At 34.7% G+C, this 21,649-nt stretch overlaps 1 protein-coding gene across 1 annotated transcript; it reads left to right on the plus strand.

Moving 5' to 3' along the window:
• The first annotated feature begins 1,046 nt into the window (after nucleotides 1-1,046).
• Nucleotides 1,047-20,463, plus strand: LOC105155074 (E3 SUMO-protein ligase RanBP2). The gene is made up of 13 exons (XM_011070974.2): nucleotides 1,047-1,186; nucleotides 2,999-3,224; nucleotides 3,323-3,499; nucleotides 3,568-3,880; nucleotides 4,084-4,385; nucleotides 8,512-8,609; nucleotides 8,688-8,808; nucleotides 9,099-15,473; nucleotides 15,666-15,899; nucleotides 16,864-17,220; nucleotides 17,737-18,050; nucleotides 19,705-19,830; nucleotides 19,948-20,463. The coding sequence occupies exons 1-13, from the start codon at nucleotides 1,115-1,117 to the stop codon at nucleotides 19,999-20,001; spliced, it is 8,769 nt and encodes a 2,922-aa protein (XP_011069276.2). The 5' UTR covers nucleotides 1,047-1,114; the 3' UTR covers nucleotides 20,002-20,463.
• The last annotated feature ends 1,186 nt before the right edge of the window (nucleotides 20,464-21,649 follow it).

The raw sequence follows: 21,649 nt of genomic DNA on the forward strand, positions 1-21,649 counted from the left end.
TTGATGGTCATACATCTAGTGACAAAGTACCGCGGATACTTTTTAGATGACCCAATATAAGAAATTTACTAGATACAGATACAACAGAGATACCAACAGCATCAGAGCTGTGTGGCTCAGTGTCAGAACGAAAGTCTACCAAATCGGAGGAGAGAATAGACCTGGGATCGAGACGAGGAACATCCTGATATTTTTCTCTGTTGTTATCAATTATTTACAGTTTGGATATTGAGCGTCGGCACCTTTGATGTAGTGGGTCAGGTCACATGACTCGTCATCATGTGGGTTGGAAAGGCGCTTATAAATTTGAGTTTTTATAAAGCTACAGAATGATTTTTCTAAAAACAAAAGACATAATTCGGTCGTGTTATAAAAATTATTTATAGTGAGTATATTTTTAAATCGGATAGAATTATATAATAACATAATGTTAAAGAACTCATTATATTGTATAAAGATAATATTCACATTAATAATAATAATATTAAACATTAAATAAGTAATTAAAAATAATTGATCAAATACTATATGAAAATTGTAATTGAATAATTATGTATGAAAAAATAATATATTGCATGAAAATTGTAATTAAATGTGAAGTTATAATTTAATAATATACGTACACAAATACATACTTTATTACGAGAATACTTTATTGTATACAAATATAACAGTCTATACAATATAGCGTCTCCGAAAAAATTTGATTAAATTTTTTAGTAAAACTTAATTTGATTAATTATATTTATGGGAAGGAGATCCAGCTAACTTACAATTTCAACTTACTGAAGGCAGCCATATTCCTAATTGGAAACCGACGCATGCGCACTAAAAATTGGAGACCATATAAAAAGTTCAGTGTCCATACTGTATGTACTTATACTGTGCTTGAATGTGCTGTTCTGTCTGGGGGAAATAAATGTTAACGATCGTTACTGTTGGCGGCGCAGGATTCGAGGGTCGACGGGAGACCGTTTGAAAGAGATACGTTGCGTTGCAAATAAATTTTCACGATGAGCCGATGTGAAGTGTGCAAGTTGTGAAAACGATTGGTGTCAGTTGAGTGATACGACGAAAGTGTCGCAAATTGCAGGGCCGGTCAACCGGTGGCATCATGTTTCGTTCGAAGAAAGACGTTGATCGCCACGTGCAAAATGTGTTTTGCAAGCTGCGAAACGAGAACGAGGTAAGGTTACCGTTGCACTCGGAAACTCGGAAATTCTCTTTTTCCTCCCGACACTCACAGCTTCATAGGTTTTCTTGTCTCTATTTGCAAACTGTAACTGATATTAATACCAATAATGAGAATAGGTACTTTCTCGGTATGTTTCGATACACCAAGCATCGACTGCTCTGCCGCTCAAATATTCTAGTTTACACCGAGCACTTAATACTAGTACCTTCTATTAAAGTATCTTAATTTCGGCAATACAGTTGAAGAATGATGTACTAACCTATAGTACGCCATATGCATCTAGATTATTAAAATATCCTTATCATATGTATATTTACACGTGCATCGCCGAAATTAAAATAACTTGATGGAAAGTTATTAGTTAATACGCATACTAAGTGCTCGGTGTAAACAAGATCAATGTCAGCGGACGGAAACCTTTGAGTGGTTCCAGATGAGAGCGCGATGTACTTATCAATCATGGCGAATTTTCGCGGGAAACTATTCCTGTCGATATTTCGTCTTCGACGAAATTTTTTCTTTGAATTCTTATAATTTTTCATAATTTTTTAATTTAAATTTCAGAATTTCCGTTTTTTTATGATTGCAACTTTTTAGAAAATCTCAGAATACTTGTCAAAACGCTGATGAAGTGTGTACGTACATCTTTTCTAGAATTCTTTATTTAATTTTGAAATATTCTAAGATTTCTCGTTCTATAATTTCCAAAAAAAAATTTATAGAATCTGAACAAGTCTACGATATTTTTCAAAAACTTCAGTAGTAGTAACAGTAACAGTAACAGTAAAATGAATGTAAACGAACAGTAAAATGAATGTATATGAAAATGTACTAATTGTAATGTAATTATAGCATTAAATGATACATATTAAATGATGAATAATGTATTTTAATTTTTAATGTATTTTAAATTAACGATATTATAATGAAAAATCCTTAAAAATATTGATAACATAAAATATGAAAATTTTCAGCAGAATACTGATGGTGATGAATTCAGATATCTAGTTGACTGCAGTCGTTATTCGTTTATGTTTATTGTGATATGGTCGTTAGGTGCAAACTCGTCCTCTAAATGTTTGCTTTAATATTTACATGGCATCCTTAATTGGGTTTAATAACATCCGTAGTTATGAAACTGATCAATCACAATCGTTCCATTCTTCTAAGGAACAATTATGTTGTGGAATGATTGTGATTGACCAATTTCATAACTATGGATATTATTAAACCTGATTAAGCATGTCATATAAATGTAGTCAATAATTGCTATCTTTTAAACTGAATTTTTTGTTGCAATGAAAAAAATTATAATATAAATTTCGAAATATATTCGATATATATATATATATATCTAATATAAATTTGTCTTATTTCTCTTTTCTACCAATTTATTTAATGTAAATGGAATAAGAATATAAAAAATTATATTTAACAAAGTATTAATTTATTATTAGGTGTTGGAATTAATTCGTAGCGTTTTACAAGTGATGGGAAGTACTTTCATTAATGTATTTTTTAATGCTCATGTGAAATAAATAACATTCTTTCATTAAAAACGCTACGAATTAATTCCAACACCTAATAATAATTTTGATCATCTTTCTAATAATCTTAATGGGATCGTCTAAATTACCTATATATGAAAATATATTAATTATAACATAATTTAGTATTAAATGATGTAAGTATACATTTTTAAATGCATTTTAAATTAAGGATATCATAAACATGTTTATATTTTATACTTGAGTTTGAATTGCAGAATCTAATACTCGTTGGTATCTGTGATTCTTGTTACAGAAAAATCTTCGTTGTTACAATGTTGCCAAACTGTATTATCAAGTGGGTGATTATGAGTCCACAAAAAGATATGTATTTAATTATTTAGAGATACGAGATAGTTCTGCCAGTGCACATAAGTTATTGGGTCAGGCTTATGAAGCGCTTGGCCAAAAGGAAGCAGCTTTTAATGAATATAAAGTTTCCCTCGAACTTGAAGGGAGACAAGATGATCTGGTCTTGAAAAGTAAGATGCTTTTATATAATATTTACCTCTTATTGTCCTTTCAATACTTTATATCAGTGTAATATTTAAACTTTCTTTTTTTTTTTGCTTTTTTTTAGTATGCGAATTATTGATTGACATGGATATAGGAATGGATATTACTAAACTGAAGTATTGGGTAGAGAGAGCTGACAAACTATTTCCACATAATCCAATAATTTTTCAATTAAAAGAAAAACTTTTGACTATAGAAAAACCAAACAACAGCAGTGAGGATCTTGAGGCACTTATTGCATGTAAGTAATTATTATTATGAAATAGAATAATTAAAGAATGGAGAATTAACAGATGAAATTTTTTCTAGCTGAATTGGCTGCAAGACCGACTGATGTGCAACTTCGTATTAAATTGTTAAATTATTACATGTCGGAGCATAGATTGGATAAAGCTTATGAGCATGCCATTAGTGTAGAGGCCACTGTCCCTCATAAGGACAACGTTGTGTGGTATCAGCTGCTGTACGAATTATTAACAAAATATAAAGAGACTAAATCTCTTGACTGGTCTTTCTGGTTGTTCTATATATCTGTATCTGATAAATTTGCGGGACTATGTCTTAAGGAGCAAGGAGGTGAAACGAAGAAAAGCATTCAAGAGGCAGCTCAGGCAGTATTTAAGTAAGTGTATCAATATGTCTATAAACTAAATTGTATTTTATAATGTGGTAGTAGGTGAAGTAGTGATAAATCTGTAGCTCTTCAGATATAATATAGAATATACCTTACATATTTTAGAAAAAATAAATAAACAATAAAGTGTGTTTATCTGTTTCATATGTTTATTTTTATAATATATTTATGAAACAAATATTATGATACAGTTTTGACCAAAATCTGAACGAGATGAAGTCAAAAAACTTTTCTAAACAACACACCTTTACGGAGCACTTGTTTACGCACATGTGGGGCCAATTGCACTTCCACTTGGCGTGTTTGCTATTACGTAAAACGAAACGCGAGCAAGGCAGTTGGAATGAAGCAGGAAGACTGTGCTCACCACTATTATTAACTGCATTACACGTGGCCCCATTGGAAAACCGTATGCGTATACAATTAGAGGATGAATTTAAGAATCAATTCAATATGTGGGCAATGGAGGCAGCATATCGATGTTGCCAAGCTGGTACGTGAGACGAATTATTCTGTAACGAGATATTTACTGAGAAACATGGTTGAATCGCAAAATCACTTTTCTTAAGACCCGTTTAAAACTTTTACTATTTGAAGATAATGATATTCTCTGTACATACGCATAATTTTGAGGGGATAATCAAACAAATATTAATTATAAAGCTTTAGAAAGATTGCAATCTTCCTTAGGCTTTATAATTAATATTTGCCTGGTTATCCCTCATTTTCTTCGGTTTGAATAATTCGTATTATATTTATCTGTCCCTTAGATTTTGAACGAATTTTTAAATATCGTTTTTGCGCTATAATTGAAAATGTACTGTCGCTCCTTGTCTAGCATATGTTAAAAGTACTAACTTCAAATGCATTTATTTTGAATATGCCTGATTATCTCTCTCAAAATTATGCATATGTACAGAGAATATCATTATCTTCAAATAGTAAAAGTTTTAAACAGGTCTTAAGAAAAGTGATTTTGCGATTCAACCACTTTAAAAGCAGTGATATTCATAGAATTTTATTGGTATTTATTTAGAATCTTATTTTTAAATTTAAATTTTACCTTTTTTGGAAAACTTTTTTTATTTATTCTTAATAATGTAAAATGCCAATCAATTACTGTATTGTAATGAGCCTCTTTCCTATATTATTCCATTGTATGTTTTATTCCATTGTAGAAAATGATTGATATAGTTTTGTGGAATTTCTTTTTCACTAATTTATAATATAAATATATAGGGTGGGTCCTATTTTAATGTCCCACCCCAAATAATTTTTTTGATCTTAGAAAAAAATATTTTAGACAAAAATTGTATTGATTTGAATATAAGATGGTGTCATTAGTTTGATTTTGAATAGTTGCTTGAAGATCACATGAAGGTTACCTTCAATTTCTTAAATGAAATCTACTTTTTATACTGCGAGTTTTATGGTCTAGAAGGGAAAAGAAGAAAAAGATTGGATAAGGCTAGGACATACTAAAGCGTGCAATAATATCTACTGAGGCACGAGGCAGATACTTTAAACATTTTTTTAAAATTATATATCAAGATTTGCTGCACAGAGGATGCATTAATGTTCTGCGTGCAATAAATGAATAAGTTTGTTATGCATGGCAAGAAACGACACGATAGCTAATTAGACTTTGATTTGAAAGAGTCTAATTGGCTATCACGTTGTCTTTTGCCATGCAAAGATGTTTTTTTACGAGCCACTCAAATTGGAAGTTTCAGTGATAAAAAAGCGGTAGCATATAATCAAATTTGGGCCCAAATGCACTTTGCTGCGTATAGTAGCAGTAGCATATTAAAACAGCCAATCAAATTCATACTCCTGCGCATTTGCGGGAACGTTACATCTTGTATTTTTACATCATGATCGATACGGTGCAGTAGCACTATCAACAGTTTGAGTGTTTGATGCTTATAGTTGAAACCATTCAAATTGATATAAGTGTTTCCATGTATTATGGTTCAAGCTACAAAATTTCGACCGCTGGAATAATAACGACAGATCGCTCCAATTGCTTATTTTTTAACATATGAAATTGTATCTTGAGCCTAATATTTCATGTTGGTCGACAAGGCTTTTCATCCCTTTTCTGATCTCTTTGTTCCAATCAATACCTTGGAAAAAAAATTTTTCTCAGAATTTTTATATAATTTTATAACTTTCTTACATTTTTTATACGAATTGAAACATTTCTCAGAAAATCTACATCTTTTCTCAGAATTTTTCATATATGATAATTACGAAATATCGTAAGATTTCTAAGATTTTTGTAAGTATAATTTCTAATGAAATGTTATAAAATCTAAAAAATTTAAAAATATTGAGATGAGAAATTTCAAAATATTTCAGAATTCACTTGTATGAAAAATTTTGAGAGAAGATATAAATTTTTCGAATATTTCTGAGTATTTCCAAAAAATGTTTCAATTCATATAAAAATTATGAGAAAAATTTTCACCAGGGCAGTCTTAAGAAATTCGTCATATGGCACATGAAATATTAGCTTTACGCGTCTTATGTAACCATAGACTAAAGCTCGATCTACATAAGACCGGTATCATAATCAGATCTTATATTCAAGATCGTTTTAAGTACAGTCTTAAGAAGTCACGAACCAATCAGAAGATCATATTAGCGTCTTAAGACATTACTTAAGACAGTCTTGAAATAAGAACGGATTATGAATACCACTCTAAACGCAAAACGCAGGTTGCAGATTGCAATAGGTCGCAGACCGCAATCCATAGGATGCAGAATGCAGGACGCGAAAGTTGAAGTTCATCCAATTCTGCGTTCTGTGTCCTACAATCTATTATAATTAAAATATGTTAGATTAATTTTTAGAGAGTTTTGCGATCTGCGGCCCGCGTTCTGCATTTTATGTAGATCGGATTTTATATAAATAAATTGCTGACTCAATGTGATAGAAAGAGATGAACCTGATTCCAATTGTCCTTGTTTTAGTTCCTATATGCGTATGTATGCGTCCTGTCTGTGAATATTGTGTGAATTTATCCATGTAATTTATACATGCTTGAGTGAGAACTCAAATATGGCGCTGCCTAGCGCTGTTTTCAGACATGGAGGTGAAGTTGGCCGTCTATTTATATAGGGTGTTCGACTTAAAACTTTTGTTAAACGCTTTTTGTAGATAAAGCGGACTAAATTGAGTCGAAAAGTTCTCTATTTTGCAATTTTTGCAATAGTTAAGGAAAGATTCTACTTTGGAAGGTAAAAAGAAATCGATTTTTTTTTACATTTTTTGCATCTCTGAAGTGTGTAAAATATAAAGTCTGTAAAAGGATTGTGCAATATTCAAAATGTTAAAGCAATTTATGAATTTATTTACTTGTTGAATCGGATTTTGCACCGCGCGCGATCGAAAATTAAGTGAGCTCAACGGTATTACGTGCAAAACAAGTAAGAATCGGAAGAAGAAGAATTCAAATGCAACAAAATTTGTTCTTTAAACAGATGAGAAATTGATTTATATAGTCCCGGAATTGTTGATTAAATATAGTTGCAAAATATTGTAGTTAACTAAAAAATCATTATCATAGAGTAATAATTAGCTAAAATCATTATAATAAAGTAAAACTTTATTTTTTCGCGATTTTCTCAAATTCATGTTTTTCAAATTGGCGTGAAATGTACAGCTTTATCAGATTGACTTAAATTTTTTTTCTACGTAAAATAGGCAATTTTTATGAAGTTATGAACCTAAAAATGTAAATTTTCCAAAATATCTATTTGAACAGGTTGAAAGTGAAAAAAAGTTCGTGAAAATTGACACTTAATTTCAAATAGTTGCCATTTTGTAAATTTTCAAATTTTTCAAATGAAATGAGGTTTATGGCCCCACATTTAATATATTTTAATAATTTCATTAATTTTTTTTCGTCTCAAATAAACTGACTGTCGACACCAGTTGACCACGTACGCGTTGCACTCTCTAATGCAGCCACAAGAAATAGCCGCCATTTTTTATATTTCGAAAAAATTATTTATACGTGTGAAATATATAAAACATTGTGCCAAAACATTATTTTGATGTCGCCTTCCTTTTTTTATGAAAAAAATTGGAAAAAGATAAGACATAAATTTTAAACCTTTAGAGTAAAATCTCTCCTTAACGAGATATTAATTACTAAAAATTGCCGGATATTGATTTTTAATAATTTTTTACTAATACTATCAACTTTACAGAAAAACAAGAGACAAAAATTATTTATTTTCTTCTTATAGAGCTCTAAGAATTTTTTTCAGAATTTTTGATTAACTTTTTAATACTGCATTTTCTCATTGGTTACTATTTTTACAACATGAGAAAATACGGTATTAAAAAAGTCTATTCTGCTGTGCGAGAGTTTTATCGTTACTTTTTAATTATCAGACATCCTGTATATGTATATATTTGCGTTGTATTTAAGTTTATTTTAAAGTTATATTAAAAAATTCTTATCTGAAACTTTAAATAAAAATATATCTAGGAAATCTGGGAATTCTCAAAGAATTTTCATACAAGATTTCAGTAAACATATACAAGAATTTCTATATTTTTAAGTATCTAATTTTTACTAACGATTTTATATTCTCTATTTTAATAGGTTACGTTCTTCAAAATTATGCTAGGGATGACACGAAAAAGCTGATGGATAGAATTGATAAATTTTGCACAGGACTCTGGAGAGAACGGATTTATCAGGTACGAATCGTGCTTCATACAAATCTTGATAATAAAACGCTATCTTGATGTACATTCAACGTAGCTTTTCTTTTGCAGAGAATTTTTGTAACCCGAATACATCTTGATCATATAAGGAATTCATTTTTTTGCCATCATTCAACTCCTGATCCACCTTTACGCATGTGTACCGCAAATCAATTAAGGACTTATAGTCAAAGTACGTTTAATCCTTTTTAGATTATTAAAATACGCAAGGATAATCAAAAATTTTATATTTTGTAGTTTATTAATTTGCATAATATTATATTGCATTTATTTTTGTTATTAGGTAAAAAGCACAATTGTTACAATTAATAATATTAAATTAGAACTTTAATTAACTTAGAACTTTAATTTTGAGTTTGATTTTGCAATAGCTGCAACAATGTACAGAATAAGTATACCGTCGTCCCACAGTGGAAAACAATGTAAAAAACAAAACAATAGACACTAATTTTTTGTTTGCAGTCGCACAAGAAGTGTGGCCTGATTCATTGCACCATCAAATCTGGCTTGGAATGGAGAATCGACCTCAGAACAAAGATGCTCCGTACCCGGATCAAACCTCGCACGTATTCCCAGCGTTACAGTTTTCGGTATTCAACACGAATCAGGCGGCACCCGATAGCCTGTGTCTCATTGATATCGATGCGTTCCTCAATGCATCGATACTCTGCTCATCCGCTGTTTTAGAGGAGCAGCAACTTGGTAGCTTTGTGAATCCAGAAAAATTACCGACATTGCCTATTGATCTTACTACGACGCTGTCCACAAGTAATCAAGAGAAATGGTGGTCGGCGGCATACAAGATGTACTCCAAGCGAGAGGATGTAGACAGTGATATCGGCGAATTACGACAAGAATTGCAACAAGGATTGGGAATAATTCGCTGCATTGGCAACCACGGCATGCATCCGGTGTTATTGGTACATTTGGCACGCATGTTTTATTATCGCGCGAAAATGATGAAGGAGAAGGATGAAGCGAATGGCTACATTCCTAGATGGGAGGCACGTTCCGAGCTGTACTGGACCGCCGCTCTACCGCTGTTAGAGAGGATACAGAATAATCAAACATTACGTATATCTCCATCGAAATTGTTCAATTATCAGGGCAAAGAAATGAACAATTTCGAGCTGACGAATGCGCTTGAGGAAGGCAAGTTGCTATTGGCTCAGCGACTCGTACGCGATAAACAGTACGAGCAGGCAATCGACGCGTTGCAGGCTCTTAAATGCCCGGAGGCGTCATTTCAGCTGGCGCAGATTTACAAAATCTTTGCGGACGAGATAGTGGATTCCACGCCCCGCGAAAGTCTAACGTCAGAGATGCGGTCGCAACATATCATAATGCTGTCAAAGGCGAGAAACTGCTTTTATCTTACGCTCGATCGACTTCGTAGTCCGGGCACGAATCCTAAACACCCACTGAACTCTGAGCTCGGCACTCACATCACTGATATTGAGAATGAGTTAAAGAGAATAGATCCGGATCTAGGAAGGGGAGGCGATTTGAGTAGGAATGACATCGATGGTATATCCGACGAGAGTTATTCGCCCACTCACAGCGCTGTAGATCAGGCAGTTACGAATCCGACGTTGCCGATGTTGACAACGTTGACTGGTTCGAATATGCTAAGCACTCCTCAGAGGAATATTCATCGGACGCCAAAACACGCTAGCACACCGTGCAGATTGCAGGATTACTTGAATTTATCAAAGAATCGCACGGAGGCACGTCCGAGCCCAGAGCGCCTTGACGCTCAAATACGTCAAATTATGCAGTCCCGGGACAACGAAATACAGGAAATGATGGAGCAGATGAAAAACATGATGACACAAATGAAAACGTTGACCGAGAAAATGGACAATCTGACGAAGGAGGTAGTGGAATCGCGCAAAGAAAATCAAAAGCATCAGCAGCAACAGCAGCAGCAGCAGCGTGTGCAGCAGCAACAGAGTGTAAATCCTGCTGTTGATCCTGAAGACTTCTACGTCCTTGACGATGACGAGTACGTCGATTTAAACTATCAGAATCAACCGACTGGGCCGACGTCTTCGATTTCCGGTAACATATTTACACCGCAGCATGCTCGGCACCCTTATTCATCGCTGATGTATCCTTCAGCAGCAACCGCATTTCAGTATTATCAGGGAGGATTACCATTCCCCGATCCAAACACTCAGGCAGCCATATCATCCCTTTATCCACACACCGTTTATCCTATGCCCATGCTATATCCTAATCAGACGAAAGTGCCGGATAATCCGCTGCAACAAGGTCTCTTCGCATCGACGCTTTCCTCGCAGCTGCCCGATCTCATGTCGGCAACCGCGACGAATCCATCGTTACAAATATCGTTGAAGCAGAAAATCGAAACTCCATCACGAACTAAGCCCGAAGCTACAACAATGGTGACAACTACGATGACAACTACGACAACAACGACGATTATCAAAGATGCGCTGGTGAACAAAGCACTTCCTGTTAATGTGGTCATTACGACATCCGATACGCTACCAACCACGGTACCATCTACTCAACCGACCCTGAGTGTCACCATACCACCGCAATATCGATTAGGAGGTGGAGTAGCTGTCACTTTCTCTACTACGCCTATAACGACAATGACAATGACGACAACAAAATCGTCATCTTCCAATGTACCGCATTGCTATCAGATTCCTATGCCTCTTCAAGCCACTATACCGACCACTGTCAACTTACCACCAACTTCTACTTATGTAACTCCAGTCAACATCAATGTACCACCGACCTATGTCAATCTAACAACATCATCGTCTATTGTTACTGTAACTCATACAACTAGCAGTAGTCCTTTACAAAACGTTCATAATAATGCTAGTAATAATAGTAAGATACATGACAAAACCGACAATATCTATGAGTCAACTGAATCGCCGAATACATCCACAGAGGTGTGCGAACAGGAGCATGATCCGATTCCGAACTTTATACCCGTCATACCATTGCCTGCAAAGGTGAAAGTCACCACTGGTGAAGAGAACGAGGATACTCTATATTGCGGTCGGGCAAAACTGTTTCGCTTTGTTGATAAAGAATGGAAGGAACGCGGCGTCGGTGACGTGAAACTACTGCGCAACATAGAAGGTAAAGTGCGTCTGCTTATGCGTCGCGATCAGATCCTGAAGATCTGCGCGAATCACATGCTGAGGCCTGACATGAGATTGACTCCAATGACGAACAACAACAAGGCTTGGTTTTGGGTCGCTAACGATTTCGCTGATGAGGAAGTGAAGCTGGAGAAATTTTGCATCAGATTCAAAACCGCAGAGGAAGCGATGAGGTTCAAGGAGGCTTTCGATTATGCCAGACTTAGTTTATGTGAGTTAGTGTCTCCAACATCTTCGGAAAAGGCGTACAAAATCAGTGAGAAAGTTTTCACTACTTCTAGCGACAAAGATTCATTCAAGACTCAAAAATCACAGTTAACACAACAAGATAAGATAAGCTCAACAACAGAAGTGATTTTTTCTGACAAATCGAAATCCGGTACGACAACATTAGGAGGATTTTCCTTCAGTTCTAAACCTATTATTCAAGAAGTCAGCGATACGAAAGCAGATGACTCTAAGAAAATCGACGAACCACCGAAAGTCAGTCCATTCAGCGGATTTTCGTTTACCACCAAATCGACCAATACATTCGAAACGAAAATCACGACTACAACTGCAACAAACGCCATTTCAATGCCATCTGCGAGCTTTATCCTTGCTACGACTTCAACAACAAATTCGCAGTCGTCTGTTGTGAGCACAGCTTCCAATGAGTCACCGATGTTTGCCTCATCCACAACAACCGGTCAGAATTCTACAGCCTTGAGGAGACCTCGTTTGCCACCACCCGGCGTCATTAAGCAGGGATCGTCTAACGATGAAGTACGACCACAGACTGAAAATGAACACAAGCTATTTGTCGGAACAGCGAGCCTTCAATGTCAATCTGTCAACGGTACCAATGCCACGCAGTGGAAAAATAAGGGTACAGGATCAATGATGCTATTATTGAATGTAAAATCTGGCAAGCTTCGCTTGTTATTGACGGATGACGAAAGCTCCAAGATTTATAGTCACGGAATTCCATCGGATATGGCGTTTACATACAAGAACGGTACTACAGTTGTTAATTGGACTGTTCCTGGAAACGTTAAAGAACCCGGTAAGACCTGGACTTTACACGCCGCGACCTTTAACACATCGGAACTGGCGTCACAGTTTTACAATGTCGTGTCGAGCTGTCAGCAGAAGTTAGCTAAAGGCAGTAGTCCGAACGAAGTCGCGAAGGCACTCGAAAAGAAAGTTCAGATGTCGGGCGAGAACAACAATCAAAACGTCACGGAAGCGAAGCCACCGTTGTCGGAATTATTTAAACCACCAACTGGTTCTTGGGAATGTACTAGTTGTTACACTAGAAATAATTCCACGGATATGAAATGCTTAGCTTGCGAAGCTCCGTCATCTTCTGCGACGAGTAATAAAAACGTTTCCGCAGTTGTTAGTAAGCCCATTGATTCCAAACTACCGTTGTCGGAGCTATTTAAGTCGCCCGCCGGCTCCTGGACTTGCACAGGATGTTACATTGTCAATTCTGGAACAAACGCCTACTGTATCGCCTGCGATAGTTCCAAGGACCCATCGCAACCGCCTAAGCCGCAGCAAGCTAACATCTTCCAGATGAACACATCATCTTCCGGCGTAATGCCTATGACCACATTCTCTTTCGGCATTCCCAAAGACACCGCGAAAGAAACGACTGTCACTGGTTTTAGCTTCCGGATGTCACAGGATAAGAGTGCAAGTGAGAGCGCGAAGACTCCATCTAAATCCGAGGAAACTACAGGCACCAATTTCATGTTCGGTATGCCGGTGAAAAGCAGCACTACATTAAATACAGGCGATTCACCGTTTACGTTCGGCTCACCCGCCAAGTCTTTCGGCTTTAATTTTATGGCCAAGTCACCGGCTAAATCGCCTGGCGGCGGCGGCGGCGGCGGCGGCGGTGACGAGATCAGCGAAGACGAGGTGGTTGAGAGTGAAGATATCCACTTCTCGCCAGTTATACCGTTACCGGACAAAGTCGAGGTAAAAACTGGCGAGGAGGATGAAGAGATGCTCTATAGTCATCGAGCGAAACTCTTCAGGTTCGACACCACGGTGAAGGAATGGAAGGAACGTGGATTGGGTGATATTAAGTTGCTGTGTCACAAAGAGACCGGGAAACTGCGGCTGATCATGCGTCGGGATCACGTATTAAAGTTATGTCTAAACCATATACTATCTAATGAGTTGGAGTTCACATCGAAGGACGAGAAAACATGGCTGTGGACCACTGCGGATTACAGCGAAGGCGAGATTGAGTACATGCAATTCGCCTGCCGCTTTAAGACATCCGAGATTGCAGCAGATTTCAAAAAAGCGATTGATGACGCCAGGAAAAATATTAAACCGGCCGCCACTGTCAGTAGTAGTGAGAAGATAAGTAAATCCACGACAAAAACGATCAGCTCACCAGTTAAAGAGATCGAGATTGTTTACGAGGCGAAGGTCCCTCTGGAAGAGAAGACAGCCGCCTTAAAGTTGCTGCTACCAGTAAACTTTTATTCTTACAGGCGAAAAGAAAACTGTCCCGGCTGTAGAGGTTGTAGGAAACCGAGTATAGTGCTATATCCAGATATCGCTGGGCAAGACACGACGAAATTTATGCCGGAAGAAAAAAAGGTGACAACGCAATCGAAAGATATCTCAAGCTTGGGTATAAGTTCGTTGAGCGATCCTGAGAGTACCAGTGAGATTACTCAGAACGTAACGCAATCTGCGTCTGTGAAGAATGGATTCTCTTTCGCGACATCCACTGCGACGTTTAAATCTTCGGCTACTCCCAATATCGACAGCTCCACGATGAGTTTTGGTACTGGCGATCTAAAGTTGTTTAACGATAAGAAAACCACGACTTTTTCATTCGGCATGAATCCTCAGTTCGGTACTAACGAAACGATGGAGAAGACAACAGCGATGACATCGAGTGTCTCGCTTGAAAATCTCAAGATCTGTAGTTCTTCAAATGCTCAAACGACGCAGACAACTGCTTTCAATGCGACTAGCACAGTCGGAAAAAGTCCGATATTTGGTCAAGCTGCATCGACGGCATCCATATTCAAGCCATCTACTTTTTCTTTCAATTCCGACACGAACATTTTCGGCGGCGCCTCAAAAACCTCATCGAAAACGTCAATCTTTAATAAGGACAGCGGTAACAGTTCCGTTTCTTCTTCCATTGCTACCGCAGCTATTACAAATTTTGTTCCGAAAACATCGACCGTAATCACCACGTCGACAATCGCATCCAATCAGCCCTCTAACTCGGTATTCGGCGTAAACTCTACGCCTTTCTCTAAAATGACGCTTGGTAGCAATAGTATTTTGCCATTCAGTGATTCTACAACGACGACAAACATCTTCGGCGGAATGACCGCAACAACGACGAATTTGTTCGGCGGAACAACAGCGCCAGCAACAACAAACATCTTCGGCGGGACGACGGTGGCGACGACTGATCTTTTCAGCAGGACGACGGTACCAGTAACGACAAATATCTTTGGTGGGACGACGGCGGCAACTGCAAACGTTTTTGGTACGGCAACAAATGCGACGAATGTTTTTGATGCAACGGCGGCAGTTTTCGGTACGAAACCATTGGATAACGTTCAGAAAAATGAGGATGGTCCCAATTTCTTATTGACAAATAACATGTCATTTTCGGCACTTGCTGCGACGGCAGTGCAACCGGAGGCCTTTAAAGTTGGTACGTCATAACATCACGTAATCAGAAAAGCTATTGCTATTTAAATAAATATAAACCAAATAGTCTGAAATTATTTCCTAGCGCAATATAACTTGTTTACCTTATTAAAAGCATCAACTTTTCTCAGATGGTTTCCTCTATTTTTTTTGTGTAAGACTTTTAGTATTTTAACTTTCGAATTGATTCTTTTAGATCCTAACTTTACGTTCGCTGGCGCGGGATCATCGGTGTTTGGTTCGAAATCTAGTACATCGCTGAATAGTTCGACGACGATTCGAAACACATCGCGCGAAGAGCAAAAGGAAGAAAACGATGAAGACGATGGCGAAGTAGATAATGAACAGGAGCACGATCCTCACTTTGAACCTATTGTACCTTTACCAGATACCATTGAAGTCCGAACTGGCGAAGAAGATGAGGAAAAAGGTAGCCTAGATATTTTTGTTTATCATTATTTCCAATTGGAATCTTTCAACTAAACAAGGAGATTTGTTTGAAGAATTTTATATTTATCAATGTAATTAATGTTTATATTAACGTAGTAAATCATTTATATTAAATTAATTTAAATTAAGATTAATATATGTATATGTGATATAGACAAAAAATTCATGCACTGAATTTTTTTCTGCTAATATAGCAACACTGATTTTATTAAAATCTGTAAATAATTAATTCTTATTGCGAAAAATATTACTTCGGCCAGGAGTCGAACCCAGAGCTCTTACATTCCATCCAGATTCGACTCCCGGCCGAAGTAATATTTTTCGCAATAAGAATTAATTATTTACAGATTTTAATATGTCATTCAATATTATTAAGATCATTTCAAAGATGCAAATAAGCATCAAAAATTTGTTAAATTGCTAGTCAATTTAACTCGTGATATTACTGCTATAGTTTAGTAGAATTAACATTTTAAGACCGAAAAATCATTTCGGCGCGCGTTTTTAAGGACTACATACGTAGTAGATAAATTTATACAAGAATCATACAAGATCTAGCTAGACCGTTTAAGGCTTTGGTTTCTATAGTTGTAATATTAAGGGCAAGTTGTTTCATTTTTTGGTAAATTTTACCTGTTGGGTAAGTAGCAAGGTTACCCAATCACATGCATGGATTACCAGATTTACCTTACAGGAAAAAATTTATCAGAAGGTGGAACAACCGGCCCTAAATTTGTTATCCATCATTATATAATCATCAAACAAACTTGCAAAGACGTTCTTTCATTATTACTTTTAAAAACTGTTTAGCTTATTAAGTAAATACAAATAATGATAAGATTTAATTTTAATTTAAGAACGCTTAAAGAAGAGCCAGTATTCGCCATTCACTTTCAAGGCTATTCGAATTTTGTTTTCTAAGCTGTTTTTTCATTCGTTTATAGTGTTCTGTCAAAGAGCCAAGTTATATAGATATGACAATGCCACGAAGGAGTGGAAAGAGCGTGGCGTCGGCGAAATGAAGATCCTGCATCATGTAGGTCACGGCAGCTATCGGTTGCTGTTGCGTCGGGAGCAAGTGCACAAGGTCGTCTGCAACTTCCTGATCACTCCCGACGTAGAGTTCCATCCGCTTTCTACATCAAACCAGGCTTGGATGTGGGCCGGCATGAACTATGCCGAGCAAGAACCCTGCGCCGAACAATTAGCGGTTAAATTTAAATCGCCCGATTTGGCCCGGCAATTCAAGGCACATGTCGATAACATTCAGCAAGAATTACGCGAGAAGAGAATTGCTGAAGGTAGTAGTTAACTCATGAGATTATCAAGTTGCACATTGCTACTCGTTCATTGATTCTATTTGTTGCTACTATCTGTACAATCCTAAGCATTTGAAAATACATTTCTAAAGTTAAATGTTATTAATAATAACATTTAATAAATAATATTATTTGATTGTAAGATATTTGATTATGATATTTTATGGATTTTGTGACTCTAATTGATTTTTAAAATGTAAAATCATTACTTATACTATATTAAACAACTGCAATCATTTGTTTTATCTGAAATTCATTGTAAACTTTATCAATCACAATAAACTATTATGCATCTTGCACATGTGTCTGCTTTTTCAAATTATATTTGAGAAAAATTCGGTTATACCTATAACTATTATTTGTGTCTCACATTGTAAAATTTGCTGTGAATGTTCCTGTAAATATATATATACACACACTCTAATTAAATCTATGCATATGCTCTATTTGAATTTTTGAGCATAGAGTCTCACATCGCATTAATTTACATTCAAACAGGTGAAAGATGCATTGGAGAAGGGGAGAATAGTGAAGAACATGACCGAGGTCATGATGTGGATGAGGAAGAAGAAGAAGATGACGAGGATGAGGAGGAAGACGAAGAGGACGATCAGGAGATGCTTCCTATAATCGAGAAACGTGCCACTGTATTTGCGAGATGGCCGGACGACAATAAGTGGGAGAGTGTGGGCTTAGGAAACCTAGCAATTCATTACGATTCCGAGATCTACGCGGAGAGAATCGTCTTGAAGCTCGACGATTGTGAAGACTACGCTAGCAACACCATTATCAGCATAGATACAGTGATGCGGGTAATAAATGTATTCATAAATGTATTCATAAATGTATTCGAGATATACTGCGAATTTGTTTTTCTTCTATTAATTTTAATAACATTTAAGTAAAGCTTACATTTTCTATGTGATAATTTATATTAAAAAGACATTTATATTGAAAATATACGACGATTTATAAGTAATTTACAGAAGCTAATTATTTACATTGAGGGACACAGCACCAGTGACTTTGATGTATATATTATAGAAAAAATTTGTAATTTTAATGCATAGTTCAAACAGAATTTATATATTCCGGGTGTTTTAGATTACCATATCCCTTTTACCTTCTAGGATAAGGTCAATAGTAAAAGTATTCAGACAAAAGTTGTAGAGTTCAAAAAGATCTATTTACTGATCTCAGTTTGATTTTAAGTGGTGTTACCAAGGTCAGATCAAGGTTACGTCGAGTTTTTTTAATGGAACACCCAACTTTTTATTTCAACTTTATTTGATAACTGATTTCGAAAGCTTTCCAAAATACTATAATAAAATTTTTTTTCATTGAGTACTTTTCGAGTATAAGGCTTGAAGAAAGTTACAGTACCGCCCACATTAGCATTACGCAAGGTGTCCGACCGACTGCTAAAACCTCTTGAATGTTGTTCAAGATCATGTTCTGGATAACATTTGTCAAGATCAAAACTGTTGGAGATTGTACTCTTATTTTCCTTTTTACGTAAAAATGAATTTTTAATGCAAAAATGAAAATAAAAAGAATAATCTTCAATAGCCTTAATTATCCAGGACATGATCTTGAACAATGTTCAAGAAGTTTTTTAGCCGTCGGTTGGACATCATGCGTAATGCTAATGCCGGCGATACTGTGACTTTCAAGCTTTTCGATAACTCGAAAAGTACTTAATGAAAAATAACTTTATTATAATGTTTTGAAAAGCTTTCGATATCGGTTATTAGATACTGGAATAAAAAGTTGGATGCTTCATTTAAAAAAAATCGATATGACCTTGATCTGACTTTAGCGACGCCAAGGTCAAACTGATAAGATCAGTAAATGGATCTTTTTAAATCCTACAACTTTTGTCTAAACATTTTATGATTGTACCTTATCCTATGAATATAAAAGGGATGTATGAAACATTCGGTGTATGCATTTGTAAAAATAAATATAAAAAAGGACTATTAGTTGCATGGTTTAATTATATATATTTTCGAAATTACGATTACCTAAACTCGCATAATAATCAGGAGATATTTAAAAACTATTAAGTATATTTTCTAACATTAATAATTGCAACTGTATTTTTGAAGAATGTCTCGGAAATAACCGCTCACATGTCTTCTAACATTGATTATGCAATCAAGTTTTCTACTCTTTCATAATATTCATTTTTGTGAATTCATAAATGTATACTCTTTTTGCACTATATACTAATGAAAATGGTGGATTTCTTTTTGTACAATAGAGTTTAATTTTGTTTTGTTTATTCGTTACAAAATAACAGCCATTCAACAATTTTCCTATAGTTGACTGTTCATATTTTTATATTTTTCTGAAGTTAAATGTATTGTCTTGTTGAATGTATTGTAGATTAAAAATATGCAAAGAACTGCATATATTTTTACTAATATATTGTTATATTTCTTATTCTCTCTTATATTCACAAAGGTGGAGGGCAAAGAATGTATTTGGAGCGGAATCGATTACGCCTTGGATCCTCCAGAACGTAGAGTTTTGAGGGCAGTCTTCTCGTCGGTACAAGCGGCGCAACAGATGCATACTTTCTTCGAAGATGTAAGTAAAGATTGATCAAATGATTACATATAAGATAAAGTTACATAATATGTTACGCATATATATTCTACAATTGAGAAAACGTACGGGATGTACAAGAAGAGATGTTTTTTGCAGGGAGTGGACAGCGCAAAACAAGCCGGTGTCGTCGAATATCATGAAGAAGAATGAAGATTTTTAACTAATATAAGTAGCTGCTAATTGACTGTTGTTATATAATTCATTACCTTCCTATAAGTTAGCGTAAATATGAATTAAACGGGTTGTTTCATGTCGTTCTTCTCAAGTTGTAAGTAAGGGAAATTGTATAAAAAAAGTGAAATGAAAAAAGGAAGCTGTATGATTTTTACGTACAGTTTTCTTTTTCTTTTCTCTCTTTTTTTTTTAGACTCAAGACATGCAAAATTTGACAAATACAATTGTCTGTATATGCACACGATTACAGGTGCAAGTTCCCGTAGTAATAATTTATGCAAAAAATATACTTATTTATATAATAATTGCACAAATTGGAAAAAAAGTAGATCAAGCATTACGATGTTTAATTTGTTCGTTTATTTTTATACTAGTCTACATAAAAATAGTTTCCTGTCTTTTTTTTTTTTTTAATAAAATATGTGCCAAAACTGAAAATCGCTTTCTATTTTGCAATGAAAGCACTATTTCCGTAGCTATACTAATAACTTTTTAAAAAACTCAATTATTTTTAATCATCTCAAAACTATACACTTTGAAGTGATATTTATGAATATCTTAATAAGAATCATGCGTTGCATGCTGACAATGACCATTAAGCTAATAACACAAAAACAATGTTCAAAGCAGATAATTTTCTACAAATTATTATTACATTGAAGAGATGGTCGGTATTACGTTACGATAGGTTACGAAGAGTTGCAACATCAAAATTAACTATTGTAAATACTTGATCTTATATAGTTACATTCTGATAAAGTGTAATATTGTATTTCTTGGACTAAAATAGAAATTGTCGCGTAAAAAGATATGTGTAGACCATCAATATGATATATGTAATATGATAATATAACATAAAAGTATTAAACATTTGATCAAAATTTTGTTTTTAGAAACTATTTTCTCAGGTAAGTGATGTTTCCCATATATTAAAATTTTAACACCAAGTGCATAAATCGCAGAATGAAGTGTAAAATAGACTCAAGATTTATTCTTAAAATATAGATATATTTATTATACATAGATGAGAATCAATGGATTCTTATCTCGTAAATCTGTTTATATTCATAACTTATTGTCAAATATATTCTTAAAGAGGTGTTATAAGGATATAAAACATAAATATATTAATATTTACGCTTTAAACGAATTACATACATATGAAAATTGTGTTTATATATTCTGTTTTTATTAAGCAACATGTTTTTATAAAGTATTTTATTTGATATTAGTTTAATTGTTATAAACAAAAATTTCAAAAATAATTAAATTAAATTTTTTTATAGAAATATTTTAAAACTAATTTAAAACTAAACAAGTCATTACTAAAAATGACTTGTGCAAAGTTTCATTGAGATTCACCAATTAGTTTTTATAACAAATAAATATTTTGTTTATTTACTGAATAATTAATGTCTGCATCTTAATGTGACTTTACATAAATATTTTTGAATTCAAAAAATATAAAAAAATTGAAATTTTTATCATTATTTTATAATACATTTTCATATATTTCTATTAGAGTATCTGCAAATTTTTTTTAAAAAATATTTTTCAAAAAATATTTTTTATTGAAATAATTTCATCCAGATGGTCAACTGTCTAATTTTTTTGTATTATTTTT

Source organism: Acromyrmex echinatior, unplaced genomic scaffold (genome assembly GCF_024713525.1).
Source record: "Acromyrmex echinatior isolate Ae372 unplaced genomic scaffold, ASM2471352v2 Scaffold39, whole genome shotgun sequence".
NCBI lineage: Eukaryota > Metazoa > Arthropoda > Insecta > Hymenoptera > Formicidae > Acromyrmex > Acromyrmex echinatior.

Excerpts from the sequence above, each read along its gene's own strand:
- LOC105155074 (XM_011070974.2), top strand. The coding sequence starts at position 1,115 with ATGTTTCGTTCGAAGAAAGACGTTGATCGCCACGTGCAAAATGTGTTT. Across the intron at positions 18,051-19,704 it reads GCATAGATACAGTGATGCGG|GTGGAGGGCAAAGAATGTAT; the intron begins GTAATAAATGTA and ends ATATTCACAAAG. Across the intron at positions 19,831-19,947 it reads TGCATACTTTCTTCGAAGAT|GGAGTGGACAGCGCAAAACA; the intron begins GTAAGTAAAGAT and ends TGTTTTTTGCAG.